This window comes from Alosa alosa, chromosome 6 (genome assembly GCF_017589495.1).
Source record: "Alosa alosa isolate M-15738 ecotype Scorff River chromosome 6, AALO_Geno_1.1, whole genome shotgun sequence".
Classification (NCBI taxonomy): domain Eukaryota; kingdom Metazoa; phylum Chordata; class Actinopteri; order Clupeiformes; family Clupeidae; genus Alosa; species Alosa alosa.
In genome coordinates, this window is record NC_063194.1 from 1,380,726 (window position 1) to 1,400,988 (window position 20,263).

Consider the following 20,263-nt stretch of genomic DNA (forward strand, 5'->3'; position numbering starts at 1 on the left):
TATTTGAGTTGAACATGAGGTCCATTGCGAGATAAAGTTAATCAAAAGATTTAAAAGGATGAAGAGGGAATTGATGCTGACGTGCCCATGCTTTGCTTATGCTGTCAGCTTTGTTTTGAGACAATGCTGCATATGATCGGTGGGGGGCGACAGTTATTGGACATTTTGAGTTGGACAAGATCGGACAGTTCAAGTGCACTGATGCCTCCTTTGAGTAGAGGTCCTTCCGAAGTAGGCTCGTCACACAGAGAAAGTCTCTGAAGAACTTGTCATCGGAAGGTCTAGTCTCTTAGATTAGAAGTTTTACAGCGAGAACATGTCAGCGATGAAAATGGACACATTTTGTAACAAATTCCAAGCGAATATCTTTAGTAAAAGCAAATGTCAAAATTGCTTCAAATCCCGTGAACTACACCTGAGAACCAATGAAGATTTGATTCAGGTAGGTAGCCTAAACTCTTCTGACATTTTAGTCAATTTTTCATTTATCATTGACTATTTATTGACGTTTTTGCAGTTTGGAAACCAAATGAAAGAATATGTGGCGTTTCAAGTGTTAGTCTATTTATATTGTGATTCTGTAAATAAACACTGAAGAACAGGATGTAGTTCCTTTAACGTCTCACTTACTCGAGTTTGGCTTGTGTGTATAATTCAATGAACTATCCTCGACTTTAATTTAAACATTCACTGAAACCAAAAGCGTGTTGCTTACAGGCTTTACCTGATAGATCGTCCAGCACCTGTATTGAGTTAGGCTACATGTGTTGCTCAACGACGTGATGCGTTAAGTCAGTGATGGCAAAGAAGCTTGCTGCCTCGTGAAGTATATCGTACGCCAGAAAACTTGTAAAGAATCTCAACTATGCCCAGATGTAAGGGTTTCTTGTGAGAGTGTGTGGTTAGAGGGAACCTGTCCTGAATTTCTCAGTAAACACATTCGCTACAAACAAAAGCAGCAACAGCAGCACAATCCCTGCGTTTTGGCTTTCACAGTAATTTTGGACACCCAAGCTTCATTCCTCACATAGCAGGTCATCAGACAGCACGGGCTCAAATTCAAATGTGACCACAGCTTATCTCTTGTCCACTGCTGCCTATAATTTGGAACAATGGAAACGTTTACAGTAATCTTGAGGTGTATCTCCAAGGGATGACTTGCTGTTTTAAAGTAGCCACCAACAATAGAAAGTGGCAGGATAAATGTCTTCAGTTTGACTTTGTTTTGGATCACTATCACTTCCTGTGTCCCTTTACAGGCCAAGCCTATTTATGGAGGTTGGTTATGTCTTGCTCCAGAAGGTACAGACTTTGGCAACCCAGCACAACGATCAAGGGTATGGGAAACTCAGCTCAACAGCAGGAGACTAAACCTTTTATATCGTAGTTATGATCTGAGGTTCTCTTATCAGTAATGGCCTGTTTTTATAAATAAAGTAAAGCATCTGTTTTGTCCCCCCCCCCACACCACTGAAGAAATGGCAACGCAGATTCTTCATTCTCTATGAACAAGGCAGTCTGCATTTTGCTCTGGATGAGTCGGTAAGTGGTATGCTTAGTTCTGTCTCTCAAAGCCCTTCAGGGATGTATTCCAAGTAGGTGGTTAAGTGACAGATCTGGGTAAGTTAACCCAGAGGAAGTGGTAAACCTAATAGAAGGCTTTTGGCTTTGTTTAGTTTGGATATTGCCTCCGGGCTATTCTATTATGAGGTGTACAACTTCCTCTGGGTTATCTTACGTAGATTTGCCACTAAACCACCTACTTGGAATCGCGGCCAGGTGGTATTGACCATGTATACTAGCAGACGCTCATTTCTGGACCATCTAGTGGCACATTGATGCTGATTTATGAGAGAACCCACCATGCATCTTTGTACCATGTGTGTTCATTGCGAGGGGGGCTGATCATTCATGACCGTTTGTGAGCTAATCCTTCTCAGTGTATGTCTGTACTTTTCCAGAATGCTCTGGTTATGGTTGTTTCCAAAGGCTATTTCCCACTGACCTTTCTTTTGATCTAGTGTCTTGGAGGTGTCCTGAGCAGAAGATAAGACATAAACCTCTCAGTAGTGGCACTGTGTGCTTCAGCAATCTGTTACTGGTGACCAGTTCTCAGATGAAAGATGAATGTTGCATTCCGCTCATAGTAGGGCCTCTTTAATGCCAATAGGGGCGTGTCAGCTGTGATCTCGTGTCCTCTCCTCTTCACTCCACAGCCAAGCACTCTTCCCCAAGGGACGATAAACATGAACCTGTGCACAGACGTGGTTGATGCGGAGACGAAGACAGGGCAGAGGAATGCATTGTGCATCATCACCCCTGACCAAGAGTTCTACATCCGCGGGGAAAACAAGGACATCATCAACGGGTGAGGCCTAAGGCAATATCCATATCCTTATGGCCAACGCCCCCCTGGCGACGACATTTGATTCTATAGATTTGATGGTCAAGAGAGAGAACAATTTTCTAAACTTTGGTGTCGACATACATCAGGCACTGCCAGCGGGCTTTGCTCCGTTAAAAGTAATGGAGTTCTAAACTTTGGCATCACTTGCCGCACGTCAGATGCCACCAGTGGGCGTTGACCTTTACACTAACTAAAGCAAAAGGAATTGCGAACCTTCATGAAACTTGTTTCATAGAACAACTTATGATTCATATGTAATCACTTCCCAAATAAATATAACCTCATCAGACCAGTTAAATATATAGTCACTATAGTGCTAGAGCAACACAATCAGTGGATCCAATACAGGGTGGACAGGGTGTGCACAATTTAGCTCAAATGTTTTAGCCTTATGCAACAATGAGGTTGAGCACCATCCAATCTAGCCTGTCTCTCAAGGATGACAATACAGTGATGGGTTTGCCCAACTGCCATTACTGGAAGTCCAGCCTCAGAGAATGATTTCTTGGTGTGATCATGTCTCATGTCTGTGATCCACCCTGTCCCACCCAACAGATGGAGTGAGCAGCTAGTGGTCTACCCACTCACTAACAAGCAGAACTGCAAGAAGACCACAAGCAAAGAGAGGCCTCCTGTAGCCACACAGGTTAGTCCCTCACCCCCAGTGTTCACAGTGCTGTTGTTGATTATGATTATGCTGTTGTTGATGATGATGAGACTAAATGACTACATTTTTGTGAATAAATATTGACTGGTGTCATGCAGTATAGAATGAGTAGATCAGAAAAACAGCAAACAAAATAAACCGGCCACAATTCACTGCCACAGTAAAGAGAAAGCTAAAGTCTGCAAAAGAGACATTTCACCCAATTCCTTTTCAATTCCAAATACAAAGACACATAATATGACTGTTCTTTTTCAGGAGAATAAGTAAGTCGATATAGTAGGAATTTTCATTTTAGGCCAACTATGCCATTGAGTTATGTTTAAATGCATGCTTTAGTCAAACCTGCCTCTTGTGATATGATAAATGAATAAGTGTTTCATTTTGGGGGTGGGAGGGAATTCTCACTTAGCTGTGTTTAAATAACATTTTTGGGTTCAAGTTGTGTAATTCTCCTGTGAGATGTTAATGCTAACACTGGTGTGGTCCCCTGTTCCACAGGGTCCTGAGAGTGTGAAGCTGCCTGGGGTCACCTGTGGGATCGCAGCACACTCGGCACAGAGCGGCTCCAACCAGGAGGAGGACAGGAGCTCCAAGGGAGACTCTACTTCAGGTGTGTGTGTTGTGATATGTTCTGTTGTCCATTTGTTTGGTTTCTCAGAAGGTCATTGGGTAGTTGAATAGTGGTAGCAAGCCACCTTTTTTCCTGCACAACCATATTCATGTCTATGTGAACTTGTCGGCCCTGTGTGTAGATTGACAGGGTAGAATAGAATGGCTGGCTCATTCCTCAGGGTCGAGAGAGAGAGAGAGAGAGAGAGAGAGAGAGAGAGAGAGAGAGAGAGAGAGAGAGAGAGAGAGAGAGAGAATGGCTGATGCTTGGTGGTGTTGGGAGGGGGTGGGTAGTGTGACAGACACCCTGGCAGCAGTGGAGTGATGTTCCTGCTCATTACTGGGACTGGGCTCTCCCAGGATCTGTCACCTCCCCGTCTTGATTCCACAGAGAGTGAAAAACAGGAGAAAAATGTCTCAGCTGCTGCCTTCGCCACCTTGTAATTATGAGCAGGGGGCCAGCCATGGGAGGATCGCAGCACTGCAGCGCCTGTTTCAGAGAGACTGCTCGGAGCTCCGCACTGCACAGAACATCAGAGACGGGGAACCATGTGATCTCGGGAAGGGAGGGAGGGAGTTTTCTTGTCAAATGCATGTGAAGCTCTAGAACGTTGCCCAGCTGTTTGATTATGGTTGGCAATGGCAACACCCCTAACAAGGGTATGATTACAAGGAAGCACATGTGCTGGAACACAAATATTTGTAGTGTACTTATTTTATCATTACCCTGACGGTGTAGACCATCTTTGAGATGGTTAGAGACCCCATTTTGGAGTCACTAACAAAAGGCCAATGGCAGGGTTGTAGATCAAGAAAGTAATTGTTTTTCTTCCTGTAATTTGCATGCAGGATACACATACAAATTCAAATCTGAATCATGTTTTTACACTTCAACAGGAGACAAAGTGACCACAGTCGACCCAACTAGCCAGAGGAGTGTTCACCCAGCAACGGATAGTGCTCCTCATGCTAAGGTGGGAGATGCCCTCAGCCTACAGGACTCAGAGGTGGACGCAAACACCAGCGCAGACCCTCAAATGATGACTTCATCGCAGTCCGTGCCCGACAGCCCGGTTTGTGCAAGCAGCCCGGAGGCCAGGAGTGGACAGAGGAGGCTGGAGGAGCCGGACGCAGAGCCAGAGAGGAGGTGAGGGGCAGGAGGCAGAGCCAGAGAGGAGGTGAGGGGCAGGAGACAGAGGAGGTGAGGGGCAGGAGTCCTGCAGAGCTGAAGAGGGGGTCCTTTCAGACGCAGCCAAATATACTCCCCCTATTCCAAAGAGTGCCAAGTCAAATAGTTTGTTGCAGCTTTCCTTTCTACAGGCATTTTTTATTTTTTGTACTTCATCTCCTTAATTGTGTGTGTGCGCGCGCATGCATGTGCATGTTTGTCTGTCTCTAAGTGGGGAGGGTAGAGTATGTGTGTATAAATGTGTATTTGTCTGTCTGTCATTGTGTGTGTGTGTGAGAGAGAGAGTTTGTATTCACGTTTGTGTGTCAGTGTGTGTGAGCTTGTATGAGTACGATTGTGTGTATGTTTGTGTAGGGGTGTGTTTCTGTCAGTTTGTATGTGTTGTGGGTTTGTCCTTACGTGTGTGTGTGTGTGTGTGTGTGTGTGTGTGTGCAATCCTCTCAGCAAACTCCGAGCTATTTGGCAAGGGACAAGCTCAATGTGCAAACAATTTAGTGCCTAGGGACAGCAGATGCCTCCTCAGCCTCCCCTCAGTAAAAAGGCTTTTTACACACGCCACAGCACACACACCCGGGCAGACATCAAAGGCCCTTACCCCTCCATTAGCATTGCAGCTTTTTTTAAATTTAGCTTATACAAGAGCTCTCAGAGCAAACCCTTATACTCAATCATGCACGCAGGTTCTGTGACACAAATATGTCACTTCCTGCCTTTTTTCAAAAGCCAAACGTCACAATCCAGATGGTTAATGTTCTTCTGTGAGAAGTCCCAACAGGAGCAAATTTTGATTTGTTATTAAATTAAGGTGATTGCTTGTATTGACTTGTTTTCTTTTCCTCATAAATACTTGCAGGCAGGATATTAGTCTTTCCTCATACACTGTCATTTAGAGACCCAAGCTGACAGGAAAAAGGACTTCATTGTGTGTGCTGGCGTGTGTGTGTGTGTGTGTGTGTTTCAAAGAGAACAGGGGAAAATGGACAAACGTGTCATCTTGTTCTGGAAGAGCTGTTGACTGAAGCAGTGTTGTCTTTCCAGAGTGGAGGAAGCAGCAGTTAAACAAGCACAGTCTTCTGATGATTGACATCTCGCTCTGTCTCTCTGCCTCTCTTCCCTCCTCTCCTTTTCTCATTTCTCTCTCTCTCCTTCTCCCTCTCTCTCTCTCTCTCTCTCTCTCTCTCTCTCTCTCTCTCTCTCTCTCTCTCTCTCTCTCTGTACACACACTAAACAACAACAACCTCTTCATCATCTTTCTCTCCTTCCTCATTCTTCTCTCCCTATCTCCTCTGTCACTCTCAGTGAGGTATGGCGAGCTGGAGCAGACGTGCAGGTAGAGGGTCCGATCGGCAGCAGCAGCAGTAAGCAGGCCAGGACCGGGCGTCAGCCTCAGCCCACACAGAAACCGGTGGGTCCTCTCTCCGTCCACATAAGCTCATCATGCCCCCTTGTGCATTACGGAGGTCCCCATACACAGACACTCACAACAACAACAAAAACAACAACAACAACATATTGCATTTCTATAGCGCTTTTTTAAGACATCCAAAACACTTTACAGTGAAGAGGGAACCTCACTAACCACCACCATGAGTAGCACCCACCTATGTGATGCGCCAGAACGCTCCCCACACACCAGCACAACAGAGGACCACCATCAGAAGGTTCAATAAACTTACCAGCTGCAGAGAGTCTCCAAGGACCTGTATCTTTATGGAAGCGGTCGAGGGGTTTTTGGTCCAGGTGAAAATGGACAAAAGTGTGTCATAGTGCAGCTGGCACAACTCGACACACAACAACACAACAACAGTGTTGTCCTTGATGCCATGTCTGATGCCATGATCTCCTGTGTCTCATACAGAGTGACTCAGTCCTGATGGTGTGAGAAAAGCGCACAGGCGTATGCCCTAGGCACAGCTGGTTTTGTTTAGGCCGCCACACGCTGTGCGTTTCAACTGAGTCACAGGTCCAGGTGTTAGCGTCACCTCTGGCCTGATTGAACTGCTGTTAGGATGGGCTTGCAGGTCTGAGCGTTACACAGGTGAAGAGCATTCTGGCACCGATAGCATGAGTCAGTAAGCACTAGAGTGGAGCTGTTGGGGCTTGCACTGTGTGTGTGTGTGTGTGTGTGTGTGTGTGAGCGTGTGACTTACTAAGTGTTTGTGTTTACCTGTGCGCTGCCACTGCTTGAGTGTATTGAAGAGACAGGATATTTGGTTTGTATTGTCGCGCTCCCGAACAAAACTGGTTCTTGGTCCGCCTGAGGGCAGTCTGTGTGCGTCCTGTTCCTGAACACTGTAATTACTGTAAACACTGGTATTGTTTGACAGGCCATTGACAAGTCACAGGGTTTTGTAGCTACAGTACGTATGGCAAATTATCTTTGTAAGTGCTGTTATATTAGACCTTGGGTGTCTTGAAAGATGCTTTATAAATAAAATGTGTTGTTGTTGTCGTTGTTATAATTTCAAATTCAGTTCATATCCTCTAGTCATGCTTAATCAACAGCTGTCTGGAGGTCACTGCCTCTTGCCGCCATCTTTTGTGTGACACACTCCAAACATGAGCGAAGACATGATGTTGAACACTTTTCAGTATCGGCAGTGTAGGTTCTCTGACCTCTTAACAAGTCAGTTGATTTTTATTTGTTGCTATCAATTTTATTGATGTTTTTTTGTTTGTTTGTTTACAAGGGTTTTTTTTGTTTTTGTTTGTTTGTTTTGTGTTTTGAGGAGGGATGGATCAAGGGTGATTCCCTGGATTCCTGCTCTTGTGTTCTGCTGGGCAGATTTCTCTGAGATTCCTATTTCCCCTTTCCCACCCGCCCAGCCCCTCAGGAGGTGAGAGGGCTCTTCCCAGGAGGGGAAAACCAGCCTCAGAAATAGACCCCTCTTGTTATAGGAGGCAATGGTTAGCCCACTCCTCTGTCAGAATGTTTCTCCATGACATCGGGAGCGTTGAGTTGGGGCACGCAGCATTATTAATACATGAAGCCTGGATGGGTTCTGGGACTTTCTCAGGCAGCCAGAGTGGCGTTACATCTTCCAGTGGTGGACTTTAAAAAAAGACTTCTGCTTAAAATAATGTCCAGACACTAGATACTTATTGCACAGTACACTGATTAGTTTCACAAAGTGCTATTTGCATCACACATACTCATACTCACACGCGCACACACACAGGCACCCAGGGACACAAACATACACAAACACGCACACACACACACACACACACACACACACTATATATATATATATATATATATATATATATATATATATATATATATATATATATATATATATAATGGGTAATTCCACAGAAAATGGACTTTTTGTCACATCCATAACGCCAGTGAAATACCTTGGCATTTGTATGATAGAAATGATAACTTTCATTTTTTGTGATTTTTTTTTTTTTCTCATTTACATTCTTCAGCCAAAAATAGCAAATGCTCAAATTTCATGATCATTCACATCATGCCATACCATCACATTTTATTGGCGTTATGGATGTTACAAAAAATGCAATTTTCCATGGAATTGCCCTAATATATACACATACATACATGAATACATGAAAATCATTTGTACTTATAGTCTGAATATCCTGCTGTGGTGTGTCCTGTTATGAGGCCCAGAGACTGTCTGTAGTCTGGACCCAACGCATCCGCTGCCTCTGGGCTCCATTTCCTCAGCGGCCCGTTGTCTGGCGATAGAGGCCCGCTCCGTCTCAGCTCTCCACAGAGGCAGCAGTCCAGTCACACAGTTCAGAACAGGACAGAAATGAGCCCGCAAGCTACAGTATGGCAAGATGCCAGCTTTGAGGAATGTGTGAGAGATGCCATGACCTTTGACCTTCGATTGTTCGGCGGCTGTTGAACCATCCTGGTTGTGTGTGAATAGTAATTTGACATGTTTGCTCCTAACAGAAAGGTCCTGGTGTGTCCTCTACTCTCCGCTCGCCCGAGAGAAGAGAACAGTCACCTGACAACAGGACTTCAGAGTCAGTGATGACGGTGAGTTGACATTTTAAATATTCAACTTTCGGATAACCTGCCATAAATTCAAAAACAGTGTGATTTACTTTATAATGGTGTGCTTGCATCGCTATGGGAAGAGTTAGCGTCTTAACTGGAAACAGTTATGAATAGAGAGTAGTCAGACATTGAAGAATGTTTCCTTTAGGGGAGGAATCACGTCAAGATTTCTTTTTTAAAGTAAATGAGAACTTAAATGTAAATGCCACAGAATTCTTTATTTTTAAAATCCTACTCCTTCCTTCCCCCCTGTATGTGTGCAGCCTGATCTGCTGAACTTTAAGAAAGGCTGGCTCATTATTTTGGAGGAGCAGAATCAGGTGAGCCCATTGAGCACCCAGTTCTCTCTTGCTCTCTCTCTTCACAAAAGGGGTAGTGGGAGCACTAGTGGTGTGGAGAGTGGACACACACACACACACACACACAAGGTGTGCTCTTTTCCACCGTGACTTCGGGCCATTCAGAGTGTGAAGAATGGTGTTTTAGAGAGAATGGCATGTCTTTTCATCCATGACAGATTATGCTACTTATATGGTCCTCTTACACGGCAAGTTCAAACTTGAGGCGTAAATATTTCTCATTTCAAAGGTATGTTTCCTTCCCCATGTGTCATGTTTAAGGGCATCCGTGAAAAACACACACAAATATACACGACAAACAGGCATTGCACAGTAATCACATAGTTTAGTCAGTGGAGGGCAAACAAATGCAATCATATTAGTAATTCAAAGTGCTTTACAAATAAGCACATTAAAACATAAGAATTGAATAAAAACTGTAGGAGACAACAAATCTATCTGTCCATGTTAACTCTAACACTGTAGTAAGTTATGTATGATTATAAAGCAAGTGGTGTGAAGCCAGTGTTGTGGATTGCGCTTCCCAGTGTTCATTTGTACAGTAACTGAATTGCAATGCTTTGAGGTTTGATCGGCAATCAACCAAAGTCTTTTATAACGGTAGGAGAGCAATTTGCTTGTGGGAAGCTGTAATTATGTGTTTTATTTACGATGTCTTACATGCGGATTTCCACAGAAAGGTCTGGGGTAATCTGTAGCAGGACACTTATGGTCTTAGTCACAGAAAGACCTGTGTGTGTGTGTGTGTGTGTGTGTGTGTGTGTGTGTGTGTGTTGGGCAATGTCATGCCAGATTTCTTTTGTATGCGACTAATTAGCTAGATACTGAGCTGTGCATGTCTGTGACTGTTTAGTTTCCTCTTCATGGAAATCTTGCCTGAGCTTCAGCTCACCACCCTCTGTGTGCCCATGTGTGTTTGTCCGTTTGGTTCCCTCTAGTGGAAAAAGAACTGGTTTGTGCTGTCCACTCACAAACTGCGTTATTACAAGGACTCTGTAGCAGAGGAGGTAAGCTCACGGCTCGTATGAAAACGCTCTATGGCCGTTCATATTCATCTGTTCTAAAACGGAGCGTAACTATTGCTCTGTGTGCGTTTCGCTCGTTGCACTCTCTTTTCCCCCCTTTTTACAAATGGTTGTTTTCATTTCATCCTGCCAAGGCATCGGAGCTGGTGGGAGAGATAGACCTCACAACCTGTCATCAAGTCACTGAGTATCAAATCCAGAGGAACTATGGCTTTCAGATTCACGTAGGGAACCAGTCACTATTCTATTTCTATTAAAGGTTGTATCAGCGATTGCAGGCCCAAAAAAGGCCCAAACATAAATGATCACATTCATCTAATCTTTCCTAATGATCTGCTAGCTGCCCGCCCCATAAGCAGGCCGTCAAAAAAACGCATCTCTGTAGGCAGCCCAGGTGAGATCTACACAAAAACAATTGCTACCAACAAGTGTTGGCAACCACTCAAAGGCAAAATAAAGTGTTCCAACCAATAACCGACGAGATGCGCGTTCAGGAGAGTTTCAATTGCACGAGAGGGAGGGGGAGGGAGTAGCGAGCTAGCTCTCTGTTTTGGACGCCAACAGAAGTGACGTTACCCCGCCATCGCTGATACAACCTTTAAATGAGCAGCATTCTATAACATCAACCAATGTCCTCCAGAATTCTCAGTCATCACCATATGTTCAAACTTCTTTATTTACTCACTTGTTCAGACACAGACCCAAGTGCACACGTTGGCAGCCATGACTGCAGGCATACGCCGGAACTGGATCCAAGCCCTCGCCAAAAACGTGCGACCTTCCAACGCACCAGACATCACAAAGTAAGTCATGACTAGATTGAGGCCAACAATGCTAAGTATCGCTGTCTGATATACAGTCAGTGATATGCAGTCTTTTACACACATCAACTTCCTGTCTCCGGCACTGATCAACTTCCTCTCTCTGTTTGCTGGGCAGTCTCTCCGATGACCTTTGCCCTTTTGGCTTGTCGGCGCAAGCTCTGCCCGAGCCGGACCTGACCCGCGACTCGCTTTCCCCAGAGGTGTCATCGAAGATGAGACACGGTGCCAAGAGCCGGTGCGGTCAGAAACGTCGCGAGGGAGTCCACGGCAAGCCCAGCAGTAGAGGCGCGCTCCAGCTCACCCGGCACGGTCCGCCCAAAGGCACCGACGGCGAGCAGGAGCAGAAGGTGGAGGTGTGGTCCGTGGAGAGACGGCGGCGGAGGCGAGAGGAACGCAGGAAGCGATACGAAAGCGTCATGGGCTCCGTGTTCGAGTCCGCTTGCCAGGAGGAGGTTGTCCAGGACGGTGTGGGCACAGGCGCACCGTGTGACCACCAGAGAACCCTGGAGCAGCAGCAGCAGAGGGCACAGGAGATCGAGGAGCGCTGGCAGCGGGTGGAGAAGGCGGGCATTCAGGAGGAGAGGAAGGTGCCGCTTTACCCAGACACCCAGGCCAGGGACATTGGCGAGCTGGACAAACTGTTGCGCAACTACCAGAGAAGGGTGAGTTTTCCCTGAAGTATTCTTCTGTGACCTTGGGTCAGAACTATGTTGCTTGCTCTGGGAACAAAGCAGGTATTGTGTCTGTGGATTGATATTGTTGTAATTTGTGGAACAGATTGCGCAGTGAATTGGTTCTTCAGTGACTTAAGGCTGGACCAAAGACCACACAGATCCAGTGTAACCGTTAGCATTGTGTCACAGGTGAAGGAGCTGACTGCCCAGCTGGCCGGGTCGTCTTGTCATAGAGAGGAGCCAACACTGGATCAACAGATAAGCTCCACTTGGGACTTCCAGGTAAATTTGCATTCCATCAATGTTTTAATATTATCACAATATTTTATCATAACAGATGTCACAAAGTTAGTCATGACTGTAGATGGAGCCTAGTGTCTTCATTTTTTACACAGCGTCATATATGAATAATTTACACTCAATATCCTGTCAGTGTTAGGATATATGATTAAATTAGAATGACTTTTTGATTCAATGTTGAAATATGTTATTATCACTTCCCTGAATTAATTGCAGCATATTGAAATGCATTTGGACTGTTAAAAAAAAAAAAGGATTCTGTGTCTGACTGAAGTGTACTGGTATATGGGTCATTGACAAATAAGGCTTTTAAAAATGTGTTAAAGTCTTAATGGCTGTGCAACATTTAATACATTTTTAGACTGTATTTGCAATTTCACCACCCAAAACATTTTAGTTAAGTATACCTGAGAGTGTCTACAGTGCTTAACACATTATTATTTTGTAATTGACCTTGGTATTAAAACTTATGAATACTTTATTGTGTACTTTATTTATTCACATTTTAATACTTTATTAAAACGTGAATAAATACAAATTTAAAAAGTACAACCCCAAAACAGAAAATGTTGGGACGTTGTGTAAAATGTGAATAAAAACAGAATGTAATAATCTGCAAATCTCTTAAACTCATATTTAGTTGCAAAAAGGACACAGACAACATATCAAATGTTGAAAAGGACAAATTTTACTATTTCATGGAAAATATATGTTAATTTTGAATTTGATACCAGCAACATGTTTCAAAAAAAGTTGGGACGGGGGTAACAAAAAGTTGTGTAAAGAAAACAAAAGGAAGAATGTTTCACAACTAATTAGGGTAACAGACAACACGATTGGGTATGAAAAAGAGAATCCCAGAGAGGCAGGGTCTCTTAGAAGTAAAGATGTACTCATCACTCTGTGTAAACTTGTCTGCACAAATGATGAAACAATGTCATTTTAATGCTTCTTAACAAGAAATTGTGACATATTTAGGGAGTTCATCATCTACAGGACATAATATTATTAAAATATTCAGAGAATCCAGAGAAATCTTTGCAAACAAGGGACATAGCTGAAAAACAAAATGCATGACCGTGGTCTTTTGGACCTCAGATGGCACTGCCACTGCATCAACACCAGACCTGTTTCCAGACCTGTCATTGTATGGGCTCAAGAAAACCTCTGATAACCATTGTCTATGTGCCCAGTTTGATACTCAATTCAAAACTGCAGCCAAAATTGTAACATGAACATGAGACATGATACAGAAAATACCACCCTCTTATCTGGGCCTGAGCTTGTTTAAAATGGACTGAGGTAACTTGGAAAAGGGTCCTGTGGTTAGACTAATCAAAGTTTGCCATTCTTTTTGGAAATCATGGACTCATCTGGGCTAATACTTGAATAGGGCCTATCCAAGTATTCAACCTATCCAACTTGTTTTAGCGCTCAGTTCGAAACCCAACATATTTCACGGTGTGGAGGAGCATTAGTGCCTACACCATGGGCATCTTGCACATTTGGCAAACCACAATCAATTCTGAATAATGTATACAGGTTTTGAGCAACATATACTGCCATCCAGGTAATGTCTTTTCCAGGGACGACCTTGAATATTTCAGGAAAACAATAGCAAAATGAATTCTGCACATATTTGAATAATATTTCTCCATAGAGGAAGAGTCCAGGTGCTAAGATGGCCTGTCTGCAGTCCAGATTTATCAAATTAGGTGCATAATGGAATGAAAAGCCTGACTAAGAATACCCCATAATGTTGAGCAACTGAAATCCTATATTAGGGAGTAATGGGACAACATTTCATTCTCAAAACTGTAGCCAATGGACTCCTCAGTTCCTAAACATTTACAGAATTTTGTTAATTAAAGACTTGAAGCAGCACAGTGGTAAACATGCTCCCGTCCCAACTTTTTTTTAAACATGTTGCTGGCATCAAATTCAAAATTAACATATATTTTCCAGGAAATAGTCCAAATCTTCATTTTCAACATTATGTTGTCTATGGCCTTTTTGTTGCTAAATATGTTTACGAGACTTGTATATTATTCTGGTTTTTTTATTTTTTTATTATATATATATATATATATATTACACACACATACATACTTTAATTATCCCACAGGGAAATTCAGTTGTTTCAGCAGCCTTAAGAACATACAGCAAGCACACACATAGTCCATACATAAACAAAAAATTACTTTCACCCACAAGACATAGCATGTGGTAGCTCTCAAGGTACCATACACATCCAAGTACCAAAGTGTAACTACTGCCTAAAACACTTAAAAACTCCACACAGAGCAAGAGCTGCTGCAACAGGCTGCCATCAGCACGGCGCCATGTGTTTTTCCACCGTTTGTTCACTTTAATCTACTATGTCATGGTTTAAATTAGTATTTTACCTGGTTGCACCACCTGACAATGCACAATGTCATGTCATTGAGCCACCTCCCAATGTTAAAAAGTATCCTCTTTACACACAGCTCGAGAGCACTGATGTCCAGGAGAGTGAAGATATCCCAGTTAAGATGGACTCAAGCTCCTACAGTAGCCATTTGTCAAGTCTAACAGATAAGTATGAAGAGACTAAAGAGCTACTGCGGTTGGAGGAACTACGAAGACAATGTATGCAGAAGCAGCTAGACTTTGGTTCCTCCATTCTAGATCAGAGCTCACTGGCATTGTGTGACGCTCTAACAGATAAGGAACAAGGAAGAATCACCAGTGAAGCTGGCTGTCCAGAACTGTTGGAACATCTCAGCTTCACAAGCTTTGAGGAGCTTCACTCTTCGGCTGAGGGACAGGTGAGACAGAGGCCAAGTCAAAGTGCCGTTGGAGACCAGGTTGGCTCGGAGGTGGAGAAGAGGCTCGTCCAGGAAGTGGCATCCCTCACTCGTGAAAACGAAGCCCTCAACCAACGGAACCAGGAAATGGTCCACCAACTGACCGAGGCCGACCGAGAGATAGAAAGGCTCCGAGCGGAACTCGACGAAAGACAAGATGGCCGACTGCATCTGTCCACATTGGAGGAGCTGACCGATGCCAGAGTGGGGTGTCTGGAGAACGAGCTCCGAGGGAAATGCCTCGAGCTGCAGGAGGCCCAAGCCCAACTGGCCGCACAGAGCGATAAACTCCGAGACACTTTGAGAAGGCTGCACTTAAGAGAAGCCACCCTGGAGGGCCTCTGCTTTCTGGAGCCAAAAGATCATCATTCACATGCGCCTGTACAGGAGGCCTTACAGGGCCTGCTGGAAGACCAGTTAGATTGCGCTGAACTACGTGCCCAAGAGGCCCAGCAGGCCCAGGAAACCCTTACCCCAACAACGCCTCGCAGCCAGAGAGATGAGGTCATACAGTCACAGGTGCTGCTGGGTGTACAAAGAGCTCAAAACGGCGAAACCGAGTCAGAGGAGCAGGCTAGTCATGGACACGGTCCAGAGGAGGATGGTACTCAGCATCTGATGGACAAACTCCAAACGAGGTCTAAAGCACTTGGCAAACTGCTGAGGGTGACGGGAGAGACTGATTTGCCGACGCTGCTGCCCTTTCTATCAGAAAGACAGGATGTTGACGCAAATCGGAGCATTAGCGGCAGGCTCCGCCTGGAGGAGGAGATCTGGGCGACTCTGAACCTCCTCAAAGCCAGCCCGGCACATTGTGCTGAGGCCGGCGTTTCCGACGGGCTGATGGCTGAAGCGGCTGGGGCCAAGCTGGAGGAAATTAAACTCTACCTCTCTGCACTCAAGCATTTCTCTCCCCCGCCGATCAATTCACCGATCATTAGCGCAGGTCCTGATGCCTGCCAGCCTCAGACAAGTGATGGCTCAGTTCTCTCGGAGTCGCACGTCAGCGGGACTGAAACAGCTGAGGTAACAGATGAGACGTCAGAGCAGCAAGCGGAGAGGATATTGAGTTTGTACAGACGCCTTTGTAATGACAGCCTTTGGAGGGAATTGAGGGAGAGCGTGAATCTGAAAGCTTCCCTGTTAAACTGCACTACCTCCTGCCTTGATTCCTCTGCAAACACAGAGCTGCGATCCACAGTTCAAGATCTGTGCGATCTGTGGCGTAGGCAGGGTGACCCCGAGCACCTTCACGTTCAGGCCGCTGCCTCTGAGCTTCTCTCCGCTTACATCATCAGTCGGCTTGAGGCCGCGCAGGAGAAGTGCGTCCAAACTGAGCTGGGCTCATGGGGGAGTGAAGAGAGTTGTCAGAACTGTCAGGTGCTGAGACAGAAAAACGAAGAGCTCTGCATCAGACTGTCAGACAAAGAGAATCAGAGGTCTGGAGGTCATATCCTCGATGAGAAATGCCCTGTGGACTCAAGATGCTCAGATGGTGCTTATGTCTTAAGAGACTTAAGAGCAGATGCTGTTTCAATTAAGGGAGAGGAAGAGAAAGGTGACCTGACTGATGTTCCAGACTCCGAATCTCAGAGGAAGGATGTGGCTGTGGCTCCCAAGGCTCCTGTGAAGGAAGCACCAGAGCCTGAATCAGTGTGGCCCATGAGTGGAGACCTGGCTGAACCCAGCAGGGATGAGTGTGATGGAGGCATGCCTGCTCTTCAGGAGCAACACAGGAGAGACTTGGAAACTCTACAGGTGAGAGTACACATTTCTTTCATTTATTATTACTTTTGTTTTTTTTCTTTATGTCTACTTATTCCTCTACTGCACAGCAACTACAACTTAATGACCCTTTCCGTTGGGTGAAATTGAGGTTGCACATTTTGGTTCAGATCATTTTCTCTTACCTTACTCTTACACTCATGTTGTCTGTGTTGTAATCTACGTATTTGTAGAGACCGGTGCGCACATCCAAAATGTGTTGTAACAGGTGCCAGACAAAACTTGTCAGAGAAGGAGATGGTCTGCACACTGTATGGGCTCCAAGAGAACCTTTATTTATTCAACAACAACCCTTATCTGTAACCCTTTATTGGGGAATACTTTGAAAATGATGGGCTGACAGAGGCACAGTTGTCTAATGAGTGTGTGCTGGTTGATGTTCCCCCAGGCCATGTGTGAGCGTGGCTTTGAGGCTATGGAGGAGGCCCACCACAGGGCCCTGGCTGAGCTGCAGCTCCAGCACCAAAGAGACCTGGACCAGCTCCAGCAGGACAAGCAACAGCTACTGGAGGAGGAAGCAGCCGCCACTCTGGCAGGTGTGGGAAGAGGGAACCATGGGGGTTGATTTTGAACCCTGTGTGTGTGTGTGTGTGTGAGTGTGTTTGTGTGGGTGGGTTGGTTTGTGGTGTGTGTTTGGCTTGTATTTAGAATTTTTTGCAGATAAACAAAGTTCTTTTTCTGTTTTCTCTCAGCGATTGAGGCCATGAAGAGGGTCCATCAGGAGGAACTGGAAAAGGTTCTTCAGGGTAGACATCTAGAAAACGGCGCCCCAGTAAATGCAGAGGTGGAAGAGATACTAAAGAGACATAGGTATTTTTTGGCGACATGTTTAGTTCATGTTTTTATTTGAGATAGTTGAATTTTTAATTGTTTTATATTCTTGCCAGTTGGTGTTATTTGTTCATTTTGTATCCCCTCCTTATTCTGCTCTGCTTGTTTGTACCTGTGTTTGTGTATGTGTGCGTATTGTGTAAATATGTAAAACGTGTGTGTGTGTGTGTGTGTGCGCGTGTGTGCGTGCGCAAGTGAGGAGCTGTGCTCTACCCAGCGGGAACTGGACGTGTTGTCCCAGCAGTACTCTCTGAAGTGTCTGGAGAGCGCCCACCTGGCACAGGCTCTGGAGGCCGAGCACCACGCCCTCCAGCAGTGCCAACGCCAGTACCAGGAGATTAGCACCCGCCACCAGGTAAAGAAACAGCAAAAACAGCAATGCTCTGCATGTGTGTGTGTGTGTGTGTGTGTGTCTGTCTGTCTGTGTTTGTTGTTTGTCTTGCAGCATCACTATTAATAGTCAAAAAATAGCTAAATACTCCTTATACATTTGAGTTTAAAAAGTACTTTCCTCTTCCACTCTCTTAACTTCTCTCTCTTCTCGATCTGGCACTTAGGTGGATTTTCATGGCACTCTGCATAATTATTTATCTTTGACTGATGGCGACATACAGTATCTTACATTTAAGTTCCATTGGATGACTGTCTGCCAGTTGATATAAGGTTGTAATGTGAGCATTGGTATTTTTGAGTAACAGCATGACTGAACAGTTTTGTGTGAGAATATAAGATCCCATCGTACAGTATTGCAAAGATAAGCTTTCCATGGTTTTTACCCTTTAAGCATATTAAATACACTTTTGTCTGACTTTGACTTAATATTGATCACATTTGTGTTTTGTTTAGGAGTTGAGTGGTGGTCTTGCCAGAGAGAATATTTTACCATCTTCACTCTTCAAAGAAGATCCCATCCTACAAGAGAAGATTCTTTATGAATTACATGTATGTGTTGTCATTGTCATATTAGAATAGTATGCTCTGCTTTCTCTGCTGTCGGCTCACTTTGCAATCATAATTGGTTTTCATGTGTGGTGAAACAAGCCACTAGATGTCACTCTAGTCATAATAACAGTTCATCTGATGCGACGCCTCCTGTTTATTTATCTTTTGCGCCAGATGGTTGTGAGCACATTAGCAGTCTTGTCATGCTCTAGCTGGGATTTAAGCCAAGCCTAGGGGACGGGTAGGAAAGTAATATGTCTGGCTGTGTCTCACTTGGATCCACCTGCCTTACAGATCGGCCTGCGCGTGAAGAGAGCTGAGGTGGACTGCCTGAAGCAGGAGATCTGCTCCCTGAAGGAGGAGCTCCAGACGGCCCAGAGAGTGAGCGCACACACACACCCACACACACACCCCATTCTCACACACTCCACTCACACTCAAGTGCCACTGGTTACCACACAACCACAAGACCCGGCCTGCTATGGCCAGTCTGCTGAGTCATGGAGAGTCTTCTGAATTCTAATCGCGCACACAGAGAGAGAGAGAGAGACTGTGAATAACACGCACATTCTCATCTCTCCCTTTCTCTGTCAGCTGAATTTTCCAATTCAGTTCATATAGGCTTTATTGTCACAACTGTTTTTATCACACTATTACTAGCTGAATCTAATATTCCTGAATGTGCTGTATATTATAAGGAGATGGACAAAACTATTATACGGAACAAGGACAAAACAATTATCTGTGTCCCTCTTACATTCTTTCTCTCCCTCTCTTCTCTCTCGCTTGACTGTCTTTCTCTTTCTCTCACCTCAAGGATAAGAGGTATGCCACTGAGAAGTGCACAGACATGCACAAAAAGCTCAGCACAACCAGGGTCAGGGCCCAGCGTGACGTTGAGGAGCTGAGGGAGCATCTGAGGCTGGTGTACAAGGCCCTGGAGGCCTCTTCAATGGAGGAGCAGCTGGATGCAGGGGGAAATGACTGAACACTTTGTGCCCTCAAGTACAGAGAGAGACCAGGAGGGATGGAGAGAGATTTCACTGACTCAGAAAATCACCAAATGTGTAGCACTTAACATGGTGTACTTTCATGAGTCTGTGGGCTCTTCTCAGAGTTGCACATGCATTTTTGATGACCTTGTGGCAGCAGGAAGCATGATAAAGAGGTCATTTTGAAATGAACGGAACCTGGGAACCCACCAGTCACATATCACTCACATATTTGTTTAATTAGGTGTCTTATTCGTCTTATATTGCCATAATTTGAAAATGGTGCTGAATTTATAACATACCAAGTGCAACAACTGTTGACTGACTTTTTATATGCTGTGCTAGTGTTTTGTCACAGGTTTCCCTCAGATAAATTTAGGTCATACTACATTGTACTGTTAGAACCATCTTGATTCTGTAATAGTTTGAGGACTGTATGTAATGTATGTTAATGTAATATAAATGATACAGTATGTCAACAAGTTCACATCAGTATTTATCTGAGAGCAAACGTTTAGCCTACATGTCTACATGTAGCCTAGGCTACTCCATTTCTGTTAATGGTGTTTTCATGCCCTTTCATGCCTAGTGTGGAAGTAGTGAAGTGAACACATAGCCTACACATCACTGTTAAAGGACAGTTTTGTCACCACTTATGTATCGGCCTTACTATTTTCTTTTTTAGATACATTTTTGTAATCAAATTAAATGTTTTGTTATTAAATGTTAAATATGAGTCGTGGTGTCTCCAAGGGATACATATACAAATGTAAGTCC

The 20,263-nt window shown here is 44.5% G+C and overlaps 1 protein-coding gene across 3 annotated transcripts; it reads left to right on the forward strand.

The window, feature by feature from the left end:
• The first annotated feature begins 185 nt into the window (after nt 1-185).
• On the forward strand, nt 186-20,217 carry LOC125296094 (myosin phosphatase Rho-interacting protein-like). Of its 3 annotated transcripts, XM_048245769.1 has the most exons (22): nt 186-442; nt 1,260-1,337; nt 1,477-1,542; nt 2,217-2,368; nt 2,963-3,053; nt 3,573-3,684; nt 4,581-4,830; nt 6,172-6,277; nt 8,801-8,887; nt 9,172-9,228; nt 10,206-10,274; nt 10,427-10,516; nt 10,986-11,095; nt 11,232-11,778; nt 11,980-12,072; nt 14,577-16,694; nt 17,110-17,257; nt 17,414-17,531; nt 17,748-17,907; nt 18,399-18,494; nt 18,789-18,875; nt 19,312-20,217. In XM_048245769.1, the coding sequence occupies exons 1-22, from the start codon at nt 317-319 to the stop codon at nt 19,480-19,482; spliced, it is 4,932 nt and encodes a 1,643-aa protein (XP_048101726.1). In that variant the 5' UTR covers nt 186-316; the 3' UTR covers nt 19,483-20,217. The 3 variants fall into 3 exon arrangements, 2 of the variants coding, with proteins under 2 accessions (XP_048101726.1, XP_048101728.1); XR_007193714.1 differs by lacking the exon at nt 19,312-20,217 and having other exon boundaries at nt 18,110-18,494; nt 18,789-18,820; XM_048245771.1 differs by lacking the exons at nt 18,789-18,875; nt 19,312-20,217 and adding an exon at nt 18,110-18,223 and having other exon boundaries at nt 18,399-18,490.
• The last annotated feature ends 46 nt before the right edge of the window (nt 20,218-20,263 follow it).

Bases quoted from the DNA above. Each gene is read 5' to 3' on its own strand.
- LOC125296094 (XM_048245769.1), top strand. From the start codon at position 317: ATGTCAGCGATGAAAATGGACACATTTTGTAACAAATTCCAAGCGAAT. The intron at 17,258-17,413 runs GTGTGGGAAGAG...GTTTTCTCTCAG, and splicing joins AGCAGCCGCCACTCTGGCAG to CGATTGAGGCCATGAAGAGG. The intron at 17,532-17,747 runs GTATTTTTTGGC...TGCGTGCGCAAG, and splicing joins GAGATACTAAAGAGACATAG to TGAGGAGCTGTGCTCTACCC.